At 39.7% G+C, this 22,366-nt stretch overlaps 3 protein-coding genes across 3 annotated transcripts; all 3 read left to right on the top strand.

Moving 5' to 3' along the window:
• The first annotated feature begins 485 nt into the window (after nucleotides 1-485).
• Nucleotides 486-1,415, top strand: LOC125889025 (odorant receptor 131-2-like). Its single transcript, XM_049576676.1, has one exon. The coding sequence runs from the start codon at nucleotides 486-488 to the stop codon at nucleotides 1,413-1,415; it is 930 nt and encodes a 309-aa protein (XP_049432633.1).
• An 11,706-nt stretch (nucleotides 1,416-13,121) lies between these two features.
• On the top strand, nucleotides 13,122-14,042 carry LOC125888384 (odorant receptor 131-2-like). Its single transcript, XM_049575720.1, has one exon. The coding sequence runs from the start codon at nucleotides 13,122-13,124 to the stop codon at nucleotides 14,040-14,042; it is 921 nt and encodes a 306-aa protein (XP_049431677.1).
• Nucleotides 14,043-18,314: 4,272 nt separating this feature from the next.
• On the top strand, nucleotides 18,315-19,241 carry LOC125889026 (odorant receptor 131-2-like). Its single transcript, XM_049576677.1, has one exon. It carries the CDS (start codon nucleotides 18,321-18,323, stop codon nucleotides 19,239-19,241), a length of 921 nt encoding a protein of 306 aa, XP_049432634.1. The 5' UTR covers nucleotides 18,315-18,320.
• The last annotated feature ends 3,125 nt before the right edge of the window (nucleotides 19,242-22,366 follow it).

Consider the following 22,366-nt stretch of genomic DNA (forward strand, 5'->3'; position numbering starts at 1 on the left):
CCTCCCCGAGGGATGCAGTTGAAAGCCTTCTCCAAGTCCACAAAACGCATGTAGACTAATAATGCATTTATTTAAAGGCGCCTTTCTCACACTCAAGAACATTGTACAATAAATTAAAGAAAATAGTACAAACAATGAAGCCATAAGAAATGCACAGTAGCAGTCTTTCTGTCTCTCAACTATGGATAGCTAATGAGAAGGACTAACAGGAAGTGACGATGATGAAACTGGTGACCACAATTTCACTTGGCCTTATTTTGGGATGTTCTTGTCTTTAAAGTCACTGTGAACAGCTCTCTCTCAGAGGGCTGCAGTAAGCTCCACAGAAGACATAGTATAGTATTTGAACAGCATGGAGGATTTTGATGGGTAATATTTCTCTTAACACCTCAGGGAAGTCCATTTTGAATGACACATATTTAATAACAACACTTTAATGGAATTTTGGCAGTTCCTCAAAGGCTTTGTTTAAAAAAAATATATAAATGTCAGATAACAACTCATTGATTGGTGGTGAGTCTTTACAGCAGCAGATCAGTTACCGGGTCATTATTGTGCAGCTCCTGGTGATGATTTTTCTTTGCATCAACTTTTTGCTCATCTTAACCTTTTTTCAAAAGGAGTGTTTCTACACAACTACACGCTACATCTTGTTTGCAGTTACACTACTGTCTGATAGCTTTATATTACTCATGTCTGATATCCTTCTTATCTTACACTATTTTCAAATTCCCATGCATGTTTGGTTATGCATCATTATCTGTATTCTGTCAATTCTGTATGATACGATCACACCAGTTACTCTGACAACAATGACCCTGGAACGCTATGTGGCCATATGCATGCCCCTGCGCCATGGAGAGTTGTGCTCCATTCACAACACTGTGCGCTGTATCCTCATAATTCATAGCCTTAGCTCTGTACCCTGTATTGTTGTCCTCTCTACTTTCGTTGCATCAGTCTCTCTTAGCTTTTATGAACAACACAGTGTATGTACCTTGGAGATATTTCTTGTGCACAGGTGGCAGAAACATCTTAGGTCAGCTGTTCATCAGTTTTACTTCTTGATTATGTGTATTACTATTGTATTCTCCTATGTTCAAATACTGAACGTAGCTAAAATTGCATCAGGAGAGAATAAAAAGTCAACATGGAAAGGACTCAGAACAGTAATTCTTCATGCTTTCCAGCTGCTGCTCTGTCTCATCCAGCTGTGGTGTCCATTCATAGAAGCCGCTGTACCTCAGATTAATGTCAGGTTTTTTAATACTGTCAGGTATTTTAACTACATAATGTTTAGTCTCGCTCCAAGATGTCTGAGTCCTCTCATTTATGGCCTCAGGGATGAAAAGTTTTTTCATGCTATAAAAAATGTCTGCTTTGGCTTATGTACCAACAAGCATTTGGAAAGGTAAATTAATTAATTCTGAACAGAGAAATGTATTTATTAAATAAAAAGCACCAGAAATTCTGCTGTGCATGTTGCAACTCACCCACGTGTTTTCTTTATGACTAGTTTATTCTTATAATCCCAACTGTGATTACATTTCTTTTTAAGCAACAATTCAAGCTCAACACTGTTGTGCTTTTGTATTCTTGCATCATTGTTCATATGAGGTGACTACTTTCAGGTTTTCTTTGCCCTTCATGTTAAGTTAGATGTAATATTGCGTATAGGCCCTTGTTACGTTTAAACTCGTGTACTTCTGATCAGTCTTCCCTTAGATGAGTGAGCTTCAGTTGTCCTCATTGGAATATACAGCTTTATTACAACACAAATATGATCTAAAAAAAAAAAAGCTTTTGGCACAGCACGTGTGCAATGACAGAGATATTCTAAAAACTCAAAGTAACATTGCGTTCACTAAGCCTTGCACAGTGTATCCCAGGTCATACAGAATCACACATCCATAGAGGAGAAAAAAGCATGTTGTGTAAGTCTTGGTCCAGACTGTTTGGTGTTCAGGACATCCACAAAGTCCTCATCTTGACCTCTGGACATCCAGAGCCTCCTCACATAAAGTATGTCAAGTGTGAGGGACTCTGAGGCTTTTCAAAATACCAAACCATGGTAATAATCAAATCATACATTCATGATGACATCCACAAATCTTTATGAAACAAATTTGACATACTGGATAAAGGACAATGTATTACAGGAAATAAATCCTATGCCACATACTTAAATTCAATTTTAAAGTCTTTTTTTTTTCTTACATCCTTCACACACTAAAATATATGCTTAACTAAAAATGTATTAAGAGAAAATCCTGTTAACATTTATCCACTCACACCACTGCACCCCTCTTTCCATTTTGGAGAACATACAGAAAATTTGTAGTACATTTACTCAAGTATGAAACTAAAAGATGCATTGCTGTAGATTAAACAACACGACAGTGTATAAAAAAGTTAATGTCAGCACAAATACAAAACACACATTTATGTACCTTTTAATTTAAAACATTCTGTATGATGGTAAAACACTGACAGGGACCATTTTTCTGCACAATGAGTACTTCCTCCATCCTTTAAGTAAATTTATCTGATAATATTACAAGTGTAGTTGTGCAAAATTAAAAGAGTGCCAAGACTAATGGCCTTCGACTCATGGAAGGAGCCCCGGTGCATTGGGTCACTCATGCATCTTGGATTTTTCTCAAAACCAATATCATCAGAAACCATTACTTTCCCCAGCACAGAGAATTCGCTGCACCCCTTACTAGACCGAGTTCATTTCGACCTTCTTCTCCTTCTTTAACATTTTGTTGTTTTTGCTGACAAAGAGAAAATCTAATAAAAGGATGTTTAGGTCCTAGTTGCCTCTGTCTGTGTGCTTCTGAGACAGCGTTGTAAAACAGCCTGGGGTGTAGCTTTTTTTGTGACAACAACTTTGGCCATCATTCACTTTTCATCTGGTGCCATCGTCCGGTCAAACTTTAAACTTGATTAGTACTTTGGTTTATGACTGAATACTTCCACAACTATCGACACATCAGCATTAGCTAGTGCTAATTAGCAAATGCTAGCATACTTGTAAATGTATCCATGATGGTGCATACAGCTCATTGATATAGTTCATTAATGCATAATTGATTCCATGATTGGTTCATATAAACATTTAATTCATAGTTATTTACATTTACATATTTACATGTTTACATTTCATATTAATAATTGGAGACATGATTGTATTTTCATAGTAGTTTTATTGAGTGACATGATTTGATTAATTTGATTATTCCTATGTACATGGTCTACAAGCCTGGTCTTGTGTTGTTTGGAGACGTACTTTCACTTTCTTTTCCTTTTACGTACTTCCGCTTCTTCTTTCCTGACAGGAAGAGGTGATTGATGTACTGTCAGATGACGTCGCGGTTATTTGGCTATTTACAAAGTTTATAAGTTAGTTGTCGGACAAGACAAGAGACAACTAATTTACTTTATTTTATTATATCTAATTGTGTCAATTGTGTTATTTGTGTACAGTTTTCACGGTGTGATGGAGATTGGATGGCTTCATTAAACCAGTAGAAAACTACTTGTGTTCGTCGTGCCTGTGGGGGGATTCATAATACTAACACAATGAACTGAGATGTCATACCTGGTAATCATTATGGCATCGGGATGATTACTTGCCATTGTGAGCAGGCTAGCATGCTTACATTAGCATTACCTTGAAGCACTACAGTGCCCAGGTTCAGCCTGAGAGCCACTAGTCTGTCTGTACACTCTTAGCAGTATTATGTGTTAGTCAAAGGCAAGGGCGTAGGTTTGATTTCCACAGTGGTAGGGACATAAAAGTGCTCCATGGCGCAGACCTGTATGTTGATGATTTTTTAATGCAATTTCACGTCATGCGAAACTGATCACTGCTTTATAATGCATATTTAGATATCTACACTAAATACAAGAATGTCTTGGTTAATGTATTCTCTAATGTTATCTCTAATGTTATTCAATTATCATAAACTTTTTAGTAACTACTGGACAGAGAAGCACCACCACCAAATAAAACGGTTAGACAAAAGATGTGATACAAATCAGATTTCTTTCTCTTTTCACTCCTTGGCTGTGTGTGACTGAACTGCTGCACTAATCATTATTATAAACGACATAACAATCAGATCCATTACCTTTCTTGAACATTTCCCACATAATTATAAACAGTATCACAGTTCTCGTCACTACTTGCCACACGGAGGACACCTTGGCTGGCTTAGATCTAGTTTTATTGATTTAGTTTGAGTAAACTATTCTCCATTGGTAAATGACATGATTAAAACAAAAACATTTTGTTTTAATATTTATATTTATTTTATATTTTATATTACTGTGAAATTAAAACCATTAAGTGCATTTTACTGTCAGTTTTATTTTTTAACTACACATATTGAGAAAGAGAGATAGAGGGGGAGGGTGTTTTTGAGCTTATCAAAGTGAAAGTATGCTGGAATACAAATGGCCGCTTTTTGTCTTACATTTAAGTAAAGTTTGGGGTCTACAAGTGGTGGTCGTATACTGACTACTGTGGAGAGAGTATGAGGATGAAGTTACAGAAAGTTTTTATTGTTTCCCAACCAAGGGGAGTGATAGTTTCAAGGGCTAGTGCTAAGGGGAGCAACTGGGACGTAGCATAAGAGTGATATAATATGTACTGACTACAGTGTGTAGTTATGTATTTAAAAGAAAGTAGTTATTGTTGCCATGGTATATCTCCAGTGGCTGCTGCTACTACCCAAACCCTGGTGCCATCAGACCATTAGTATTACCCCCAGTGAATCCTGTCAACCAATCACATGGCAGTATGGTACTGTCGACCCATCAAATAACAGTATACTCCGAAGGGGCGTAACTTCAGTACCAGCCCTCGGTCTGCAGTTGGGTTGGTAATAGTGATCCGAATTGATATTGATATCGGGTAAAAACATATATTATGCATGAATCAATATTTTTAAATACCCCTAGTCACAATGCTGAATCTCACTGTCAACATATATTCTTCATGATTCAATCTCACCTGTGAGGCTCCTGTCTCTCCTCTATCTCCTCCTGTCTCTCTTCCATTTCCTTCTGTCTCTCTTCCTGCCTCTCCTCCTCCATCTCCTCTATCTCCTCCAGTCTCTCTCTTCTACTTGTCATCTGACAAAAAATATATTGATGCAAGACATGTGAACAGTGGGACAATTTGAGATGCAACAGTCATAGATTTTGATTGTTGTAGCCTGAGGAAAACATACTGTATGTTTTACAATGGTGTAATTCATTAAACAACATCTGAATGTATATAGGCTAAAGAACAGCCATAATGTCAACACAGGTTAGTCAGCTTCATCATGTTAAACATTCATTCATTCATTCATCTTCTAACCGCTTCATCCTCTTGAGGGGAGCGGAGGGGCTGGAGCCTATCCCAGCTGATATCGGGCGAGAGGCAGGGTACACCCTGGACAGGTCGCCAGACTATCGCAGGGCTGACACATAGAGACAAACAACCATTCACACTCACATTCACACCTATGGACAATTTAGAGTTATCAATTAACCTAGTCCCCAATCTGCATGTCTTTGGACTGTGGGAGGAAGCCGGAGTGCCCGGAGAGAACCCACGCTGACACGGGGAGAACATGCAAACTCCGCACAGAAGGGCTCCCACGCCCGGGATCGAACCGGCAACCCTCTTGCTGTGAGGCGAGAGTGCTAACACCGTGCCGCCATGTTAAACATCAATAAAATAAATCAACAAAAATGTAAATGCTCCAAAATCATTATAATACAACTGTGTGCAAAATGTTGCACTTACACCCAATATCTATTACATAAATATGACTCAGTGTTGGTGTTTTTACTGGGAGCAGTGGATCTCTATTCTCCTAAGTCTCTCCTTCACACACCATGGATGCTGAAGACTGTCACTGAAGGAGCTATTATTTTAGTGTTTACACTTTATTTATTCAAACTGTTTCTATCATGTCATCTTACTACAAACATTAATGTGAACTGTGTCATCACTAAGTTACATGACATCTATGATTGCTGATGGAACATGTGAAGTGGAATTTCATGTTCTCTGGCATATAATATTGATCTAATAGTTGCCAAACTTAGCTCAGCTAGTATTAGCTCGTTAGCATCTCATTATCTAGCAAAGAGTTGCCAAGGAACGCCATTCAGTTAGCCTAACATCAACAGGTGTTGGCAGAAAATACAATTTTTTTAGCTTATTTACTGAACCAACCAAGTCACATCTGTTTTCTTCTTTTCCATCCAGTTCATCAACTACTGTTGTTGGTGCTTGGCCTGATGGCGTTTCATTTTTCAGCCGTGGAAATCTGCATGTGTTTGTTTGTAGAATGCGAATTTGAAATGTACGCTGTGCGTGCGACGTATCAGGACCATAGACAGTCACAGATCGCTGGCACATGTTCACACTCGTTGCTCCGGTGTGGAGCACTAACGGTGACGTGCATGTATGTGTCGTTCCCCCACGAACTGCCTAGAACTGTACGGTGACACGCACCCACAAAGTCAGTGGAGAGAGCGGCGCTGGGCAGGACCAATCACACGTTACCAATCGATGAGCAAAACAAGGTTAGAGGCGGGACGTATGGTAGACACCAATGATTGTTAACCCTTTGTGTACCATATTGAGCGGATGCCGACAGCCAGTGTTTATATTGGTAGGGACAATACAGAAGGGGCTGAATAGTGGTAGGGACGTGTCCCTACCGTCCCTACCCAATCCTACACCTATGGTCACAGGTTCAGATTTCATGAGGTGCACAATACAGATCATGTGCCCAATTTTTAATTAAGGGAAAAGTAGTATTTTGCATCCTCACAATACAGGTAACTACAACAGATGTTTTCTCTAGGCCCGTGGCCCCACCATCAAGTGTCAGTTTTGACTCTCCAAGGGAAAAAGTTTGGACACCCTTGCTGTAGAGCAGTGGTCATCATCTAAAGGGCCAGAAATTTTCTAGCCAGACACTTCCAGGTCAGACTTTAAAATAATATATGTATGTGGGTGCCTGTTTATGTTTTTAAATAACTTGAAAAGATATATTATCGGTGGAGGGTCTGGGGACTCATGTTACTGTTCGAACTCTTTGTACCCCACTCTCCAACATTATATAAGAGCTAGTCCATACCCATTGGTAGCTTTGTCACCTTCGACCTATGCCAATCCTCAATGCTTAGGTGCAGTTTCACATAGATTGACCATGTCAGTGAGTAGAAAAATGTGGGACTGACAGAATGACACACTGACAGTTTACATGATTATGTACAGCATACCATACCATGACTTAGTCATGCCAAAAATTAGAAAACAAATCAACATTCGTCCACAGGGGGAGCCACAGCGATCGGTCGCATTTTAGCCATTTTTTTTTAGCATTTTTCTGTTGTTATAGCGCCACCCAGTTGCCAATTAGAGTTACATTTCTCCAGTCACCTTGAGGCGTCCTGTTCTACATATCTACCAAGTTTAGTAAAAATCGATATGGTGGTTAGACCTAGATAAGAAATTAGCTCTCTAGCGCCCCATTGTGTTTGATCGGGTCAATAATGGAGGGGTCCCCTCAGATTATGTGTGGTCATATGCCTACAAAGTTGCGTGGTGATCGGTGAAACCCTTGAGATGTTATACACCTTTATGTGATGAGCCACGCCCTCCGCAATATTCATTGCCTTATAGAAGCTCAGTTTTAGTAAGTTTTCCAACTTTTGCCAAGAGGGAACTTTAGGTCCCTAGATTATGTTCACCAAGTTTCATGCAGATCGGTCAAACTTCCTAGGAAGAGATCGATTTGAAGTGTTTTTCAAAAAATTAGGGGGACCTTGCTGAATCACTCCAGCTGGCATGAATCAGTCAATCAACCAATCGGATCCAGAGATCCACAGAGCAAGTTAGTGATTCAGCAAGGTCCTGTCTGTTAGATATGTGGGCTATACCCACTTTGTGCATTAACGCTGAGGAAAGCCAAGTGCTGAAACGCGTCCGTTTGTGATACTGCTGTGCGTTATTAAAAGACTGATATATATGATATTTGTGAGTGCTGACATTTGGATTTATTTAGTCAATGTTATGTTATGACAGGGCTCCACTTCGGGCTCCACCCGGTGTACCTGTGATATCCACTTGAACTCAATGATTAACTGATTAGAATTCGGTGGTAAAAGGTAAAAGATAACTGACCTAAAAAAACAGATTTAAGGCCATAACTGAAGAATTCATACGCTAATCACGACAAATTTCACACAAATGACTAATTGTATAAAATGGCTGAGTGATGACATTTTCCATACAAAGGGTCAAACATCAACTTGTTTGTCAACTGGTGTTCATTAATCGTTGACAGTTTGGCCATATTATCTAAACTACCCATTTAGACATGAAAGTAAAAGTCACTTCACCTGAAGTGCTGCTTTGAAGAACTTTGCACAACTTCACAGGATCATTTGTCTGTGTGAGTTTGTTTTGCAAAGTTTGCACTGTTATTGTCTGGTCTGTTCACATAGCAGCAGCTAACACTGAGGCATCTTGGGGGCATATGATGGTGATGGTGGCAGACATGGTTTGTTTTTCTCCATGTGGATTTAGACTCCAAACAGAGCAGTGATGCTAATGAGCCGATCATCACTATTCTCTTCAGGCAACTAAACTCCTGTGAAACTCATTAAGAGTTCATCGCTTCATTAATTATTTAAACTATCCTCTGTTGTTTTGGCTCTGAGTGGAGATGGATGACTCAACAGGTAAAAAAAGTTTTTCATGCTTGGAAAACTATTGACTTGTCTTGCAGTTTCTGTAAGGATTCAATATTGGTATCAAAAACTATCATCAACATGCTTGTATTAGATTAGATTATTTTTGACACTGTATGATCAAATTGTAGTTAAATGTCCAGTTTAATAAACAACTCTGCAACCATCACCAAAACTACACATTATAGAATCAAGACTAAGTCTCCAGGCCAAATCAGCATGATAAGATGCTTACAATGAAGATGCTAGCATGTTGATATTAAACACATATAAGGTTTACCATCTTAGTCATAAACAGCTGAAGCTGATGGGAATGTCATTAGTTTTGCAGGTATTAAAGCAGCTGTGCAGGACTTTACATTTTCGTTGATTATAGTGCCCCCCTTTGGTCGAAGCGGTTTGACACCCACAGCCTGGTGTCGTAAAATCTCGACTGCAACCGGCAATTACCACATGCATTTATTTTGGAGAGCGAGAGGAAAATCATAAATGTTCTGGTGTAGCTCTGAATTTCTTATAAACTGAGGACAACTGCCTGCTGTATATTTGTGTTCATGGTCACAGTCACAGATAATTTTGTGGCGTTTGTTGTAACGTTACTAGACAAAAGCGGTTCACATCAGCTAACGTTACATTTAGCTTGCTTATAACTTCCATGCCGTCATATATTGAAGTGAAACAACGTCTAACAAGTTGCAGTATATTCTCTAAATAAAAACAAAAATTACATACCTGTTGATTAGGAAAAGGAACAACTTGGGATCAGTTTTAAAGCCTTTAAAATCTCTCAGTTCTCTCCACTTGGTGAATGCCCGACCAAGGTTTACACGCATTTGGGCTCAAGCCCTATCACTGTCCCGTTTAGCCTTCTTCTGTTCTTTTACTTTTAGATGGTGCTCCTTCTTTATCCGCCATGACATCGAAAGTACATCCAAGTCCTTGTAGATACATCTGTTAAAACTGTTATGTGTTCAGCAATGCCCGTTGCGTACCACGTACTCGAAGAACACTCTCTGTAAACACGGCTCTTCTTTTCTCAATTTACTGGCGGATCACAAACAACTTCCAGGTGCATACCACCACCTACTGTACAAGAGACTACTCCCTACTACATGTCATTTAGCCTGTTTCTTAAATCCTACTACTACTACTACTTTTTTGTCGCTGTTGGGTTCAGATAAATATGTGGATCTTCAAGGATCTTCATTAAATTGTATGAATGTATACATGGTCATGGATTGGTAATTTGAAAGGCCTCAGAGTTCTTCACTGTCAGCATGACAGGAGTAAGGCTCCCTGGTGTTAAAAGGTTAAGACGCTGTAAGATGAAGACCTTGTAGATGTTCAGACTCTTAATGTTAAATGGATTGGACCAAGTGGTACACATGTGGTGGAGCCACGAAGGAGCACGTGCCAGCTGAAAGAATCATTTGAGACAACACATTTTTTTATTTTTTTTATTTTTTTTTGTGGCTTTTTGATCATTTGAATGACTATATCTGATTTGAAAAATGTTTAATTTCTGTTGTATAAAGCTTTAGGCTATTAAGATTCAAATAATTTGAAGACGATGCATACAAAACTGCTGTAGGCTATATGTTATCCGTATCATTTGTTAAAATAAATGTTAAATAGCTCTACATTCCGACAGCCATCACTGATTTAGAGTTTATCCATTACGCACAAAACATCTCTGGTTTCCCGTTCCCACTTCATTCAAAACCCCACAAATGAATCTTCTGTTTGTTTGGTGACCGCTGTATTTTTTTTTTTTGTGCTTATGTGTTTCTTTGCCTCCAGTTTCATAACAAACCATTTACGCTTCACCTCTGACATGGTTGTTTGTACGGAGACAACATTAACAGCATCTGTTACCTCCCTCCGAGCCTTCGCTTTGCCTGTCCCTGTCACAACAAGAAAATAAAATGTTTTTTCTTAAGTCCACTTCACCCAAAATTATTTCGATCTCCGCTTCAGAAAAATTCTTTTTTCTTTCTCTCTCTCTCTTTCTTTGCGCCATGACTGACAGGCCGACTTGCGACTTGTGCAGGTAGGAGGGACAGAGATGGGAAAGAGGAGTAGCTGCGCCAGCGCGCACGGTGTGCCAAACTTGCACAATCCACCTGGCCACACCCAGTTGGCGAAGTGCAGGTGCGCCGCGCACCCGCCTCGCCCGGTCTGCGAAACTAGAGCCCAATGTGTTTATGATATATTCCTTACTATTATTGTTATTATTTGTGAGTTCATTATTTAACAACCCAGAATATGATCACGATGTCTTTGAACACTGGAAATAATTTATTAGGTCAAATGTTTCAGGGAAAATTCAAATTCTGTAACTCATCAACCCGACGAATGATCAGCCTTAGTGTAACTGAATGGAAATGACGACCAGTGATGTAAAAGTGTTTCTTGCTGACAGACAGACTCTCTGACAGACAGACTCTTTGATTGTATCCATAATTAAAGTTGATGAGGAAAATAACAGATCGTGAGGAGAAAAAAATTTCCAATAAATGAAGAAAGTCGTTTGTTTCCTTTTCTTGTTCAGATTTTAAACTCGAAGGTGAATTAGAGATCAAATAAAATATAAAACGTGGCAGCGATACACTTGAGTTTAATCTGATATCTGTCTTCCCTCTGTATGAAACTCCAGTGATCTGTGTCAGTGTCTGATCAGCTGCACCGCTGCGCTGTCCAATCAATAACTGATATCCAATCAAGGGGTTTGTCGGTCGGTAAAAGACTTCCGCGAAGGCTGCACTCGTGTATCCTCGCTTCCCTCTCCTCTGAAAGCCTCCTCTCTCCTCGACTCCTCGTCTCCTCCAAATGCATTTAACGAATTGAGACGTCCTACAAGATTGCGAGTCTCGATCGATTTCCGGGTCAAGTGATCGAGGATAAAGGACGGAGGAGTCGAGGAAGGATATTGGGATGAACCCGTAGAGACAGACAAACCATTCACACTCACATTCACACCTACGGACAATGTGGAGTCACCAATCAACCTATCTCCAATCTGCATGTCTTTGGACTGTGGGAGGAAGCTGGAGTACCTGGAGAAAACCCACGCTGACACGGGGACAACGTTCAAACTCTGCACAGAAGGGCACCCACACCCAGGATCGAACCAGGAACCCTCTTGCTGTGAGGCGACAGTGCTAACCACCACACCATGGTGCTGCCCTGGTTATATATCCAATAAGCATTAACTGCTCCACTACTTAAGAAAGATGGAAGAAGACTTAATCTTCACTGCATGACTTTCACTGTTCTTATGAAGGACAACACACAGCAGCAGAGTAATACGTGTGTCAGAACACCCAAACCCAGGGTGATGGCCCACTGGTTAAGACACATACCATGTAAAAGTCAGGGGTGTCCAAATGTGTTTTTAAAAATGGGGGCCAGATTATATAATGTAAAATTCCCCTCATCTCCCCCTATATTTCCTGCCTTTATCTCACTGACAACCATCTATTAAACTCAAAATGCTTACGTGTGTGTCAAACAGTCCAGAGCAGAGAGTCACAGATATAAATATACAATTTTTTTTTAATATAGTTGTGGCTGTTTCTCAGCCAGCTTGTGTACAGATGATCGTGCCTGCATTTGAATGAGTTCAAACCAGGACACTTGCAGGCCTTATGCTAGGCTGTGGCTGATTGAAACTCACTTCTCTGTTGAACCATACAACATCAACAAGTAATAGCTAAGGAAAAATGTTACTAAAAACATATACTGGTGTCTGACTTTGAAAAGAGAACAGAAAAGTTTCACTTTCACTTTCAGTTCAGTTCTAAATAATAAGGTTTTAGCAAAAATGCATGTGTTTGGGAAGTACTAAGCGTACGTCTGGTTAAATGAGACTATACTGGACAGGTTGTGTGAGTTGGGTTTTGTAAACAGATGGTCTGAAATAGTTTTCTGTTGTTAAATGTGGTCCCCAATCTATCAATTGATTAATATGTTCACCATTCTCCATAAAGGCATATGAGAAAAAGTTTTGTTCACAAGTTCAATTTATTTGATATTTATAAGGTCATTTTGTAAATGAAGTATTTCTTAGAGTCTTTCTGTCCCTCCAGCTATGCATGGCTACTGTGGGGGACTAACAGGAAGTGACAATGATGACCCTGGTGACCAAAATTTCACCTGGTCTTATGTGAGGATGTTCTTGTCCTTAAAGTCACTGTGCACAGCTCCTTCTCTCTCTCTCAGAAGGCTGCAGTAAGCTCCACGAAAGACTTTAGTATTTGAACAGCATGGAGGATTTTGATGGGTAAAAATGCATCTTAGCACTTCCGTTTCTATTGACACATATTTAATAACAACAATATAGTTTGAAAATCATGTCAGATAACAACTCACTGGTTGGTGGTGAGTCTTTACAGCAGCAGATCAATGATCAGGTCATTATTGTGCAGCTCCTGGTGATGATTTTTCTTTGCATCAACTTTTTGCTCATCTTAACCTTTTTTCAAAAGGAGTGTTTCTACACAACTACACGCTACATCTTGTTTGCAGTTACACTACTGTCTGATAGCTTTATATTACTCATGTCTGATGTCCTTCTTATCTTACACTATTTTCAAATTGTCATGCATGTTTGGTTATGCATCATCATCTCTGTTGTGGTACTTCTGTATATGACAATAACACCAGTTACTCTGACAGCAATGACCCTGGAGCGCTATGTGGCCATATGCATGCCCCTGCGCCACAGACAGTTGTGCTCCTGGCACAGTGCTATAAACTGTATCCTCATCATTCATAGCCTCAGCTCTGTACCCTGTATTGTTGTCCTCTCTACTTTCTTTGCATCAGCCTCTCTTAGCTTTTATGAACGACACAGTGTATGTTCTGTGGATATATTTCTTGTGCACTGGTGGCAGAAACATCTTAGATCAGCTGTAAATCAGTTTTACTTCTTGATTATGTGTATTACTATTGTATTCTCCTATGTTAAAATAATGAAAGTAGCCAAAACTGCATCAGGAGAGAATAAAAAGTCAACATGGAAAGGGCTCAGAACAGTAATTCTTCATGCTTTCCAGCTGCTGCTCTGTCTCATCCAGCTGTGGTGTCCATTCATAGAAGCTGCTGTACTTCAGATTAATTTCAGGATATTTCACAGTGTCAAGTACTTTAACTACATAATATTTAATCTTGCTCCAAGATGTCTGAGTCCTCTCATTTATGGCCTCAGGGATGAAATTTTTGTTCATGCACTAAAACATATCTGCTTTGGCTCATGTAAAAGAAGCATTTGACAAGGTAGATTAATAATTTTCCAACAGAGAAATGTATTGATTTAAATAAAAAGCACCAGAAATTCCACTGTGCATGTTGCAATTCACCATCGTGTTTTCTTTATGACTAGTTTATTGTTATAATCCTAACTGTGATTACATTACTGTTTAAGCAACAACTCAAGCTCAACACTGTTGTTTTTTTGTATTCTTGCATCATTGTTCACATGAGGTGACAATGTTTTTCAGGGGGGTTTTGCCTTCATGTTAAGTTAGATGTAATATTGTTTATAGAAACTGATGTGTACTTGAGGTCAGTCTTCCCTTAGATAAGTTAAAGAATACCTCTATGAGCCTCAGTTGTCCTCACTTGAATATACAGCTTCATCAAGTAAATTTTGCTGATAATTATACTACTAGTGTAGTCATGCCATATTGACTTCTCTCTATATGGCAGCCGAGAAAAGGACCAAGACTGATGGCCTTCTACTCATGGAAGGCGCCCAGTGCATTGGGTCACTCACACATCATCAAAAAACCATTTCAGGACAACTTTCCCTGCCACAGAGAATCTGCTGCACTCCTTATTACACTGAGTACATTTTGACTTTCTCCTGCTTCTTTAACATTTTGCTGCTTTTGCTGTCTAATAAAACTTAGGTTTAGGTCCTAGTTGCCTCTGTCTGTATGTTTTTTAGACACCACTGTTGAAGAACCTGGGGTGTAGCTTTTTTGTGACAACAACATCAAGAAGATAATTTGCCATTGTGAGCAGGCTAGCATGCTGACATTAGCATTACCTTGAAGCACTACAGTGCCCAGGTTCAGCCTCACAGAGCCACTAGTCTGTCTGTACACTCTTAGCACTATTATGTGTTAGTCAAAGGTGCATTTCTCTACCCCACCCCAGGAAAGAAATTGTAATTAAAACAAATTTTCTGCAGTTCTACACCACCTGTACTCATCCAGATTAGTTAGCTTGATGGTGTTATGAAAATCAGGGTTGTATCAACAGTATAATTGAGTGGATTCTAAACTGAGACAATTATCATAATATTCTGGGGAGGAATCTACCATTTGGCCTCCAACTTAAAGGGCCCAAACAGTTGCAGCTCTATTATGATGTTCTGATATGGAAAATACTGAATCATGTTACTGTTTTAACTCTTTGGACCACATTATTCAACATTATATAAGAATGTAAAGCTCCACTTTGAACAGACTAAAAGTAAATTTAAGTACATTGTGCTAATAATACCTTTCCTGAATGCAGCTGCCAACAGCCTACCAACATTCTCAATTAGAGGAAGGGTGGAAACAAAGCAAGGCAGTTTGCCTGGGCCCCAGGCCCCCAAAACACTAAATCTGCCCCTGGTAACAATAATAAAAGCACAGTACAAAAGGAGAGAGATGGAGCAATACATGCTCATATTTATAAATATTTCCATCCAAACTGTGATTTAAACTGAAATTAAACAAAGTAGTCTGTAGAAGTCTAAAGAAGTCACTTTCCAGTTGTGAAACATTCTTGAAGCTCAGCTGTTTGTCTGCCTCTCTCATTAGCAATCAGGGTAGCCTAGTTCAGAAACCTGTGTTCTCTTGCTGTCTTTCTCCTGGACCACGACCTGCATGCCCACAACAAGAACCTGGAACCAGAGAAGTTAGTGTGCCAAACGCAAGGACTCTGAGTGACCAGCTTCTTTGGATCTGCACCTTCAGAACAAGGACACAACAAAGACTGCACCTGGAACCACATCTCTTTCCAGCCCTCTTCTGCCGGCTAACAAAAGCAATTCACCACAAAGCAACTCGTACCTCCATCCTGTCAAGAATTGGTAACGTAACAACTGGGCATAGCATCATCACAGCTGTAAAGGCTGAGTAAGACAGTTTAACTTTGTCAATTGTGATTTAATGCTGTTCACTGGGTTATTGTTGTGATTGTTTGCAGTAAGGTTATTGGTTAGTTGGCTTTGCAAAAGCCAAGTGACGTTAGTTTGTGAATGCTTTTCACAGACTGAGTCTTGCATGCAACAAAAATCCTTTGCACTAATCCAGACCCTTTGCAACACAAATTGCATACACATAGATTCACTTACAAATAGGCTTTCAACAGAGCTACACCCAAAGAGGCAACTCAAAGTTCCTGCTTCTTTTCCTTTGTCTTTGTCCTGACCACACGGTCAGGCAGACCTCCCCCAATCTGAAGCTATCTTTGATTCGGCCATCTTGGTGTTGTCGGCCATTTTGTTTTGTAGGCCAAATGGCCCTTTGTTTCACACATCTGCCTTTGTCTCTCTCTCTCTCTCACTCTCTCGCACACGCACACACACACACACACACACACACACTTTGGTATATAGTTAGTAAGAATTTGTGTGTTTTGTTTTACTTTGCTCTCTTTATGAATAAATATATTTGGAATCATACCTGCTGTCTGCTCAATATTGCACAAGAGTGAATGAATAGTCAACCTCTACTATGTCAAGAAATCCTTCAGGCTTTACTATTAATTTTGGTTATGGTTATTAATTTAATTATTAATCAAAATTACAAATTGATAGTTCAGTGTATAATGATACTGCTATCATTTTTCCCTTCTTGGGAATGGTGCCCCACAAGGTCATTTAATGTAAATGAAGTCACATTATTTAACATAATTAATAATTATTATTAAAAAATTAGCAATTATTTCCAATAGCCAATTTCATTTACCATTTCCATTTACCTCAGGGTGGAAGAACCAACGGCTCTGTTGGTGCACTCCAGTTGCTTGCTGTGTTGGCATGTTATGTTGAACATACAACCCCAGACACACTGAACAGCTGTTTGTGTGTTTGGGGATGGTGTGGTTGGTGAGGCCCTATCCAGGCCAGGCCTTGCCTGATGGTTTTGTGAGAGCATCTCCCAAGCTTATAGGCAGGCGGGAAGGGACACTACCAGTGTGGTCTCCACCTGATATGAGGCAGAGTCTGCAGCCTTGTTGGGCAGGGTGAGTGTCCAGTACATATGGACAGCAGTGTCATGGTTTACACCCTGTCTGTTCATACAGTGCTATCTCCTGGACATGTTGGGCTCCTTTTCAGTGTCTATGCTCATTGGAACAACACAGAAGTGGTGAAAAGGGTTGTGTGTGTGTCATTTGTGTTGCACTTGACTCCCCTTTGGGTATGATACACCTACATGTTCCTGTGCTCCTTGATGACTTTGAGAATGTGGCATGCAGGATGTCTTTTGCTTATCTTTTGACCCTTGTAAGGTCAGGCCATGGCTCTACCTGGTTCAGTTGCATACCTGGGTTGGCTGGGGGCCCCTACTTCTCTGCTGAGGTGGTGTGGTTCATAAAGTAATATTAGTAGTAGTAGTAGGTGGGCTGCAGCCACTAACCTTTGGCGGGTCAGGATCAGTGTTGCTGGGTCGATGTTATGTTACGACAGGGCTCAGCATCAGGCTCCACCCAGTGTACCCGTGATTTCCACTTGGATTCAATAATGAACTGATTAGAACTTGAACAAAGGTCATACATAACTGTGACCTCAAAAGACAGATTTAAGGCCATAACTCAAGAATTCATTCACTAATCATGACAAATTTCACACAAAAGTCTAATGAGTAATAAGTGTTGACATTTTAAATCCAAAGGGTCAAAGGTCAACTTCACTGTGACATCACTAAGTTCTGCAAAATCATATTTCTGGTCATTATTCAATGCCATAACTCAGGAAGAGAAGGGGAAACATTTGCTCGGACACTGAATTGGTGACACTAATCTTGGATGTCCAACTTGAAACTGTGGTGATTGTATAGATCTTCTGTGCTGCCAGGCTGAAGATGTGTGACACATCCATGTTTCACCCAAAATACATGAGTTGTGTGAGATTTTGTAAACAGATGGTTTTGAATTACTTTTCTGTTGTTAAATGTGGTCTTCAATCAGTCAATTAATCTATAGGTTCATTGTTATCAATAAAGGCATGAGAGAGAAACAAAGTTTTTTTTGATAAATTCTAGCTAACGAGGAGGACTAACAGGAAGTGACAATGATGACACTAGTGACCAAAATTTCACCTGGTATTATCTGGGGATGTTCTTGTCTTTAAAGTCACTGTGCACAGCTCCTCTTTCTCAGAGGGCTGCAGTAAGCTCCACAGAAGACTTTAGTATTTGAACAGCATGGAGGATTTTGATGGGTAAAATGCATCTTAGCACTTCAGATAAGTCCGTTTCTATTGACACATGTTTGTTAACAATACTTTAATGGAATTTTGGCAGTTTTTCAAAGGCTTTGTTTAAAAAAAAATGTCAGATAACAACTCACTGGCTGGTGGTAAGTCTTTACAGCGGCAGATCAATGATCAGGTCATTATTGTGCAGCTCCTGGTGATGATTTTTCTTTGCATCAACTTTTTGCTCATCTTAACCTTTTTTCAAAAGGAGTGTTTCTACACAACTACACGCTACATCTTGTTTGTAGTTACACTACTGTCTGATAGCTTTATATTACTCATGTCTGATATCCTTCTCATCTTACACTATTTTCAAATTGTCATGCATGTTTGGTTATGCATCATCATCTCTGTTGTGGTACTTCTGTATATGACAATAACACCAGTTACTCTGACAGCAATGACCCTGGAGCGCTATGTGGCCATATGCATGCCGCTGCGCCACAGACAGTTGTGCTCCTGGCACAGTGCTATAAACTGCATCCTCATCATTCACAGCCTCAGCTCTGTACCCTGTATTGTTGTCCTCTCTACTTTCTTTGCATCAGTCTCTCTTAGCTTTTATGAACGACACAGTGTATGTTCTGTGGAGATATTTCTTGTGCACTGGTGGCAGAAACATCTTTGGTCAACTGTAAATCAGTTTTACTTCTTGATTATGTGTATTACTATTGTATTCTCCTATGTCAAAATACTGAAAGTAGCTAAAACTGCATCAGGAGAGAATAAAAAGTCAACACGGAAAGGGCTCAGAACAGTAATTCTTCATGCTTTCCAGCTGCTGCTCTGTCTCATCCAGCTGTGGTGTCCATTCATAGAAGCTGCCCTACCTCAGATTAATGTCAGGTTTTATAATACTGTCAGGTATTTTAACTACATAATGTTTAGTCTTGCTCCAAGATGTCTGAGTCCTCTCATTTATGGCCTCAGGGATGAAACTTTTTTTCATGCAATAAAAAATATCTGCTTTGGCTTATGTACAAGAAGCTTTTGACAAGGTAGATTAATTATTTCCGAACAGAGAGATGTATTTAGTAAATAAAAGCACCAGTAATTCTGCTGTGCATGTTGCAATTCACCCACGTGTTTTCTTTATGACTCGTTTATTCTTATAATCCCAACTGTGATTACATTTCTTTTTAAGCAATAATTCAAGGTGTACAGTGTTGTGCTTTTGTATTCTTGCATCATTGTTCATATGAGGTGAAAATGCTTTTCAGGGTTTACATGTAACATTGTTTATAGGCCCTTGTAGCACTTAACCTGATGTGTACTTAAGGTCAGTCTTCCCTTAGATGAGTTAAAGAATAAGTCGATGAGCCTCAGTGGTCCCTACCTGAATATATATATAGATATATAGATATATATAGATTTATTATAACATGAATATGATCAGAAAAGTTTTTGGCACAGCATGTGTGCATGGACAAAGATATACTAAAAACTTAAAGTAACACTACGTTCACTCAGCCTTGTACAGTGTATCCCAGGTCATACAGAAACATGTGCACGTCCATATACTTAAATAAATAATTCCATCCAAACTGTGTCTAAAACTGAAACTACAACAAAGTTGTCTGTAGAAGTCAAAATTTCTCAAAAATGACGTTTGAATATTCCGTCTAAAAATAACTCATAGGTTCGAAACATTCGAATATTTTTTTTTTCTGCATAATGTCCACAAGAGGGCAAACTAATACAAGGAAACATAGTTGTATATGTATTAATACAAGGAAACATACAGTACAGGCCAAAAGTTTGGACACACCTTCTCATTCAATGCGTTTTCTTTATTTTCATGACTATTTACATTGTAGATTCTCACTGAAGGCATCAAAACTATGAATGAACACATGTGGAGTTATGTACTTAACAAAAAAAGGTGAAATAACTGAAAACATGTTTTATATTCTAGTTTCTTCAAAATAGCCACCCTTTGCTCTGATTACTGCTTTGCACACTCTTGGCATTCTCTCCATGAGCTTCAAGAGGTAGTCACCTGAAATGGTTTCCACTTCACAGGTGTGCCTTATCAGGGTTAATTAGTGGAATTTCTTGCTTTATCAATGGGGTTGGGACCATCAGTTGTGTTGTGCAGAAGTCAGGTTAATACACAGCCGACAGCCCTATTGGACAACTGTTAAAATTCATATTACGGCAAGAACCAATCAGCTAACTAAAGAAAAACGAGTGGCCATCATTACTTTAAGAAATGAAGGTCAGTCAGTCCGGAAAATTGCAAAAACTTTAAATGTGTCCCCAAGTGGAGTCGCAAAAACCATCAAGCGCTTCAACGAAACTGGCACACATGAGGACCGACCCAGGAAAGGAAGACCAAGAGTCACCTCTGCTTCTGAGGATAAGTTCATCCGAGTCACCAGCCTCAGAAATGGCAAGTTAACAGCAGCTCAGATCAGAGAGCAGATGAATGCCACACAGAGTTCTAGCAGCAGACCCATCTCTAGAACAACTGTTAAGAGGAGACTGCGCGAATCAGGCCTTCATGGTCAAATAGCTGCTAGGAAACCACTGCTAAGGAGAGGCAACAAGCAGAAGAGATTTGTTTGGGCCAAGAAACACAAGGAATGGACATTAGACCAGTGGAAATCTGTGCTTTGGTCTGACGAGTCCAAATTTGAGATCTTTGGTTCCAACCGCCGTGTCTTTGTGAGACGCAGAAAAGGTGAACGGATGGATTCCACATGCCTGGTTCCCACTGTGAAGCATGGAGGAGGAGGTGTGATGGTGCGGGGGTGTTTTGCTGGTGACACTGTTGGGGATTTATTCAAAATTGAAGGCACACTGAACCAGCATGGCTACCACAGCATCCTGCAGCGACATGCCATCCCATCCGGTTTGCGTTTAGTTGGACGATCATTTATTTTTCAACAGGACAATGACCCCAAACACACCTCCAGGCTGTGTAAGGGCTATTTGACCAAGAAGGAGAGTGATGGAGTGCCTTGGCAGATGACCTGGCCTCCACAGTCACTGGACCTGAACCCAATCGAGATGATTTGGGGTGAGCTGGACCGCAGAGTGAAGGCAAAGGGGCCAACAAGTGCTAAACACCTCTGGGAACTCCTTCAAGACTGTTGGAAAACCATTTCAGGTGACTACCTCTTGAAGCTCATGGAGAGAATGCCAAGAGTGTGCAAAGCAGTAATCAGAGCAAAGGGTGGCTATTTTGAAGAAACTAGAATATAAAACATGTTTTCAGTTATTTCACCTTTTTTTGTTAAGTACATAACTCCACATGTGTTCATTCATAGTTTTGATGCCTTCAGTGAGAATCTACAATGTAAATAGTCATGAAAATAAAGAAAATGCATTGAATGAGAAGGTGTGTCCAAACTTTTGGCCTGTACTGTAACTACTTGTAGGTATTTTATTTCCACATAAACGTCTTTGAAAACATTTACATACCTACATATTAAAACACATAAAACAATTATCTATAACATTAAGTTATAAACGACCGCGGACCTCTCGCTCGCCCCCCTTCTCTGACCTGTGGCCACACCGCCCGCGGAATTTTTTTTTCTCCACAATCGAATATCAATTTTCACATTCGAACCTGATTTCAGGTTGTCTGTCTGTAGGTCCCATTTTTGTGAACATGATATTATAAGAACGCCTTGAGGGAATTGGGCACAAACGTCCACCCAGACTCAACCATGAACTGATGTGAATTTGGCCCTTGGCCCTTGATGATCATGTGACCTGCATTATTACGTTTCTTGTTTGTTAAGTTAACTTTTGTTGTAAATAACTTGCAATGGTTAAAGGAGAACATTTATGCAAATTCTGAATATTTTGCTTTATGTATATTTAGAGAATAGAAAGCAAATTGTGTTTTTGGTCAGACAAAATGTTGATTGTGGGTATTTTTTGTGAATAATATGCCTAATGGGAGGGGCAACTGGTTTAAAGGAGGCCGCTTTGGCCTTGGATGAGTCACTCTTGTTGTGGTTACAGAGGAGATAACAACTGCTTGACCTCCAGACTGTGTGCTGGAACCTGTTCTTTTCAAAAGGTATTTTGAGTTACTGAACTCTCTTTTCGGGACATTCTGACAGTTTGTAAAGAGTATTTTTCTTTTTTTTTCTCACTTTTTTG

The sequence above is a fragment of the Epinephelus fuscoguttatus genome, linkage group LG5 (genome assembly GCF_011397635.1).
Source record: "Epinephelus fuscoguttatus linkage group LG5, E.fuscoguttatus.final_Chr_v1".
NCBI classification, from domain to species: Eukaryota; Metazoa; Chordata; class Actinopteri; order Perciformes; family Serranidae; genus Epinephelus; species Epinephelus fuscoguttatus.

Coding starts and splice junctions, on each gene's coding strand:
- LOC125889025 (XM_049576676.1), top strand. CDS start 486: ATGTCAGATAACAACTCATTGATTGGTGGTGAGTCTTTACAGCAGCAG.
- LOC125888384 (XM_049575720.1), top strand. CDS start 13,122: ATGTCAGATAACAACTCACTGGTTGGTGGTGAGTCTTTACAGCAGCAG.
- LOC125889026 (XM_049576677.1), top strand. CDS start 18,321: ATGTCAGATAACAACTCACTGGCTGGTGGTAAGTCTTTACAGCGGCAG.